The sequence below is a fragment of the Malurus melanocephalus genome, unplaced genomic scaffold (assembly GCF_030028575.1).
Source record: "Malurus melanocephalus ecotype Western Australia unplaced genomic scaffold, MMel_1.1 scaffold_669, whole genome shotgun sequence".
NCBI lineage: Eukaryota > Metazoa > Chordata > Aves > Passeriformes > Maluridae > Malurus > Malurus melanocephalus.
In genome coordinates this window covers 281778-287869 of record NW_026623901.1, presented here as the reverse complement: position 1 = coordinate 287869, position 6092 = coordinate 281778, and the positions used below count along the sequence as shown (strand labels likewise).

The 6092-nt window shown below is 59.3% G+C and overlaps 1 protein-coding gene across 1 annotated transcript in view; it reads right to left on the bottom strand.

Moving 5' to 3' along the window:
• Window positions 1–4275: 4275 nt before the first annotated feature.
• OSBP2 (oxysterol binding protein 2) overlaps window positions 4276–6092 on the bottom strand; it is a 93841-nt gene continuing 92024 nt past the window's right edge. Inside the window, exons 10-11 of the mRNA XM_057383910.1 lie at window positions 5268–5903; window positions 4276–4593 (exon numbers count right to left, since the gene is read on the bottom strand). Coding sequence (XP_057239893.1) covers window positions 4451–4593; window positions 5268–5903 — 779 coding nt within the window. The 3' untranslated portion in view covers window positions 4276–4450. The remainder of the gene's footprint in view (window positions 4594–5267; window positions 5904–6092) is intronic.

Sequence of the window (6092 nt, the reverse complement as noted above, 5' to 3'; positions counted from 1 at the left end):
GGAAGCGAATGGGGCACTGCCAGATGTTTCCAGCAGGGGGATGAAGCAGGAGCTCCCCAGTGCTGGTGCTGCACCTGCACCCCCAGGGCGGCTCCACAGCTCAGCCCCGCCATGGGAACCCCCTTCCCACACCTCACACCTGGATTTGCCGGGGTCCAGATCCAGGATCCTGAGAACCCTGGGGTCCAGGGCTGCAGAGGGGAGGAAAGAAACGCGGGGGTCTCAAAGCCCTGGGGGTGGGCCAGAAATCCCCTGGGGGGTTCTCCAGTGGGGCCAGGCAGGGCGGGCACCACCCTGGGCTCCAGAACCGCTCCGGAGGGGATGACAACAGGATGGGATGAGCCCGTCCCTGGCAGCGCAGGGGCAAAGGGCTGGGGCTCCTGGGCTGTGGGTCCGGGTGTGTGGGTCCAGGGATGTGGGTCCAGGGCCGGGGCAGAGCTGGGCACCTCTATAGCCACTTCTGCCTTRGCAAAGAGCATTGCCCAGCTCCTGCCACCACGCAGGCGGCCCAGGGAGAGGGGAACCTGCTCCAGAAGTCCCTGTGAGCTCCAGACTTGGGAGTGAAGGTGCTGAGGACAAAGCCGAACCCAGCCCGGCCCAGCCCGGCCCGGCCGCTGCCCCGCGATGGGGACAGGGGGCTGTTTTGCCCTAAAACCACAGGACTCGCCGCCGGAGCTGCAGGTGCCCGGTGCCACCGCCGTGCCCAATGTCCGGAGCCCCCCGGGAGCACCGGGAGGGTCCCGGGCCAGTGTCCCCAGCGCAGCCCCGACTCACCTGGTGCCGGCGGGGAGGAGGCAGCAGCGGGACAGGCTCCTGTGTGTCCTCGTCTCCCGGCAACATCCCGAGGGACCGGCCCCAGCCTGCCCGGGCTCCCGCCCGCCTCCGCAGCCCCTGCCCGGACCTTCCCCCGGTTCCCCCGGGCCACCTCCTGCCCCGCACAGCGGTCCCGGGCAGCTCCTCCCCGCCATTCCCAGGGAATCTCCGTGTCCGGGCAGCCTCTGAGCCACCGCTCCTGTTCCTCCTCCCCTCYCCCTCCTCCTCCGGGCCACCATCTTCCCCTTGGCCAGGCTTCCCTGAGACATCTCCACCCCGATGATCTCCTCTCCTGGCCAACCTCCCTCCCTGGGCACCCCCTCCCTGCTTCTCCTTCTCCTTCAAGCTCCCAGATGATCTCTTTCCATGCTCCCCTTTCCCTGGACGTCCTGCCCTCGGACACCTTCTGCCTTGGACAACTTCCCCTGGATCATCTCCCCTCCTGCCCCTCAAAYCACCCCAAACCCTGGGCCATCCCCACGGCAATTCCCACCCCAGATCCTCCTCCTTCCCTGAACCACCACTTCCCTGGACCTCCTCATCCTTTGGACAACYTCTTCCTTAGAACAATATTCCCTGGATCTTCCTTGTTCCATGATCCCTCCCCTGTCCCCRCTCACTCCCAGAGCTCCCCCACCTCAGGTCCCCTCCGGGACCCCCTCCCCGCTGCAGCCCTGGGGAACCAGTGACCACCTCAGCACCGCGGCTTTTAAAACTCCCGAATCCAAGTTTTATTTCTGTGTAGGAGAAGAGGGATCACTCACAATATATTATTGTTCAAAAAGAAAATACATTCAACAGCATTTACAGTGGAATGACATTAAAATCCTCGAGGAGGAACGGAAGGACCAGGAGATGGTGCTCTGGTTAAGTGCTGCTGAGAAGGTGATCTCTGGAAGATGGAGCGGTTTTTATCCATGAGCTTAAAATCCGGGGGATTTCTGGGTTTGGGGGTGCTCCCCGTGCTCTTTGGAGCTGTGTGGGGTCTGTGATGGGGATTCCCAGACGGACACGGCAATGGGGGCACAGCGGAGCCAGAGGGAGCAACGTCCCACTCCCCATTCTCCTCCACCCGGGAACACCGGGATCCTGCTCGGGAACAGCTGGATCCCACTCAGAAACACCCAGATCCCATTTGGGAACACCAGGATCCCGCTCGGAAACACCCAGATCCCATTTGGGAACACCAGGATCCTGCTCAGAAACACCCAGATCCCATTTGGGAACACCAGGATGCTGCTTGGAAACACCCAGATCCCATTTGGGAACACCAGGATCCCGCTCGGAAACACCCAGATCCCATTTGGGAACACCAGAATCCCACTCAGGGATACCGGATCCTTCTCGGGAACACCRGATCCCTCTCGGGAACAGCCACATCCCGCTCAGGAACACYGGATCCCTCTCGGGAACAGYCTGTGCTGGAGTTCCTCCCCGTTCCCAGCTCCCGGCTGACACTTGCATTGACACAGCAAAAAAAGGAAAATAAGGCATTCTGAAGAGCTTCGTTTCAGCCCGTTTAACAAACCTGACTCAGGCCTGGAGTGGGACAAATCCCCCGGGGACACTTTGGTGCTGCCCCAGCCCGAGGCAGCAGCAGCAGGGATCCGTGTGGAGCAGCTCTCCCCAGGCTGAATCCCAGGCTGGATCATTCCAGAGCAGCTTTCCCGAGCCAGGGCAAAGCTCCAGGAAGGAGCGAGCGCTCCAGAGCGGCTGCTGCAACACTCCCAGGAACCCCTAGTGCCGCTCCTCAAACCCCAAACACATTGTTTCCAGGTGGGAATGTCTYTGTAACACCTTTTCCATGGCTACAGGACCCAGCTTTGGAGCAAAACGTCRCTTCCCTGCAATGGGAATCTTTCCATCACCATCACCTGAGCTCGGGGAYGAGCTGAGGGGAATCGTACTTGTGCTGCAAAAACTCAGACAGACACYTCTGTCTTCATCATTTTTCCTCTATTGTGTACCATAGAAATTTAAGCAAAATAATTTTATATATATTTATATCTATACGTATAAATTAGAAGCAAATAAATAAGATTAAAGGGTGCACTGAGAGCAGCGGGGGCTGCCCCGCACCACGGTGACGCCGCCAGGGGCCGTGGGGACTGTACACTGTGGGATCACTGTGGGATGGAAGTGCTGGAAGCTGCTCAGGAGGAGGCTGATGGATGAGAACCTGATTGCATAAGTGTCCCGTGTGCAGCCTGGCTATTCCAGTTACCGTCGCCTCAAGGTTCGTTATTGCTAATTAACTTCCACTGGGGGTGACGGGCCCAGCTCAGTGCAGGGGCAGTGGGAGATGATGAGAGCCCCAGGAGGAGATGGCAAAAATGGGATCCAGCAGGGCCAGTGCGGGTCCCCAGGTGTCCCTGGCCCTGCAGATCCCATTTTTGGGATGCTGCCTCCCCACTTCCCTCCGGTGCTCCCGTCACCGGCACTGCTCACTCCGCTTGTCCCGGAGCACCCAGGGCCAGGCAGGGAGACGGCGCCCAGGAGAGGGGACAGGGACCGGGGGTGACCAACTGGAACTGCTCAGGGAGAGCCCAGGGTGAGGGAGGGGAAGGCGCCGGGGTGCCAGGTCTGTCTGCCTCAAGGGCTGGGACATCCAGCACCGAGGCTCCATCCCAGTGACACCACAGCACTTCTCTCCCCACAGCATCTCTTCCCTCCTCCTTCCTCTCCCCCGGCATCAGGCACAGCTGAGCAGGGAGATGCCGATGGAAAACCCAACATTGAGATCCAGCCCCCATGCAGGGACACGGAGCTGGAAGCAGTGCTGGYRACACAAACTCTCCATCTGCCCAGCGTTCCCAGCCTCGCTGAAGCCGTTTCCCCCTTCGGATGTGGTTGCAGGAAAACCAAAGCAAAGCWCACTCAAAGCACTCCCACATGACAAAGACAGTCCCAAGCTTCACCTGAACACATCAGACCGCGGGGAAGCAGCTCTAACGCTCTTGAAAAAAACAAAAACCAGATAAAAACCACCAAAGTCACCAGCTGGAATATCCTAATCGGTGTTACTGGGATGACTGGGCACTGTGGAACCACCAAGAGCCTCCAGGATCGAGCGCCACGGCCCCTGGGGACAGTTTTCCAAGCAGAGCTGTTCGTGTCCATCTTTGAAGGAAACCTGAACCAGGAGCGGGATTTGTTTTTTTAAAAAAATAATTCCATAAAGTCCACACAGAAATGGGGTCTGAGAAAAAAAAAATCAGAAAAAATGGCAAAGAGAAGAGCTCACACAAGCACGGCATTCCCACAGCCCGGGCATCTTTGGAAGTCGACGTCTCGGCCGCCGGAGCCGAGGCGCTGGAGGACAGAGGCAGCAACTCCTGTCAGCAATGAACATCCTAAACTCAACCCAGCTCCATGTGTCCTCGTTCTTATTAGTCGCTGGAAAAGCCATCATTAAAAAAAAAAAAAAAAAAAAAAAAAAAAAAACAAAACCAAAAAAAAAAAAACCCCGAAAAAAAATGATGCTGTTTATTAGTGCGTAAAAAAATAGGTTTGGAATCGCGGTTTGGATCTCTGCATGTCTTGACTGCGTGCCGGCCCGGCGGGACACTGCCGGCTTGTCCCCGCTGTCCCTCGGGCTGGCCCGGTGTCCCGGGGGTGGCCCCGCAGCATCAGGGGCTCAGAAGATGTCGGGGCACGCGCTCCAGTCCTGCTTGTCCTTGGCCTCCCAGTAGCCGCCCTTGTAGACGCAGAGCAGCTCCCCGGTGAACGCRTCCACCTTGCGCTCGAACCACAGCGGGCTGTAGCCCTCGTAGTCCTTCCCTGCGGGAGGACAATGGGGTCAGGGCAGCTTTACCACCCACAATCCCAAAATCCCACAGTCCCACAGCTCCCACGGCTGCCCCGAGAGCCAGAACTGTCCAAGCTCCCAGAGCTCAGAGAGAGATCAGAGCCCGGCCCTGCCGTGGTCACCAGTGCCCAGGGAGGACTGGTCCCCAGAGGGACAGAGTGACCAATGGGACATGATGGCCAGGGACACGATGGCCAACAGCCCTCCCTGCAAGAGCCCACTGCCTCAAAAACCCAACCAGCCCCACAAGTGCCTCAAACACACCGACAAGAGTCCCAGTCAGAGCCACCCTCTCCTTGCAGGGTCTGTCCTCCACAGTGTGGGCAGCACAGTCACCCCAAACCAAACCATCCCAAACCATCCCGAACCATCCCAAACTATCCTGAACCATCACAAACCATCCCAAACCATCACAAACCATTCTGAACCATCACAAACCATCCCAAACCATTCTGAACCATCACAAACCATCCCAAACCATCCCAAACCACCCTGAACCACCCCAAACCATCCTAAACTATACCAAACCATTCTGAACGTTTCCAAACCATCCTGAACCATCCCAAATCACCCAGAACCACCCCAAACCATTCTGAACCATCCCGAACCATCCCAAATTACCCCAAACCACCCCGCAGYGCCTCACCTTCCTCCAGAGCCTCCACAGCCTCGGCCTCCCTGCGCCGGCGCACGGCTCTCTGCTTCTCCTCCAGCCTCTGCTTCTCCACGTTGGCCTCGTCCCAGCGGCCGCTCTCCATGAGCCGCTGGTCGGGCCGCAGCCGGCTGTCCGTGGGTGCCACACGCTCCTCGGGCTCGTTCAGCGTCAGCGCCAGCTCCGAGAAGAAATACATGTTCTCGGCGTTTTCCCTGGGATCGGAGAGCATGGTTAGGATGGGGGGCTGGGGGATACCCCAGGCACAGCCCCACAGCCCCACRTGGCTCTGCAGCCCATCCTGGCCCCAGGGATCCTGAAGCAGCAGGAGCAGGGCAGTGCCCRYCCCCTGAGCTGGCACTGCTGGGGCACCTCCAGTGCTGGGACAGYTCTGGGAGCCTCCTGACAGGAGAGCCCTGGAGGGGCTGGAGCGAGTCCAGGGCAGGGAACGGAGCTGGGGAAGGGTCTGGAGCCCCAGGAGCGGCTGAGGGAGCTGGGAAAGGGGCTCAGCCTGGAGCAAAGGAGGCTCCGGGGGGACCTTGTGGCTCTGCACAACTCCCTGACAGGAGGGGACAGCCGGGGGGGTCGGGCTCTGCTCCAGGGAACAGGGACAGGAGGAGAGGGAACGGCCTCAGGCTGGGCCAGCAGGGGGGATATTGGAGAAATTTCTCCTGGAAAGGGTTGGCAGGCATTGGAACAGGCTACCCAGAGTGAAATCAGGGTACAATCCCCATCCCAAGGGAATATCCCCAGAGCAGGGACTGCTTTGAGCTCCCAGAGCTCAGAGAGTGATTGAAGCCCAGCCCTGCCAGGGTCGAC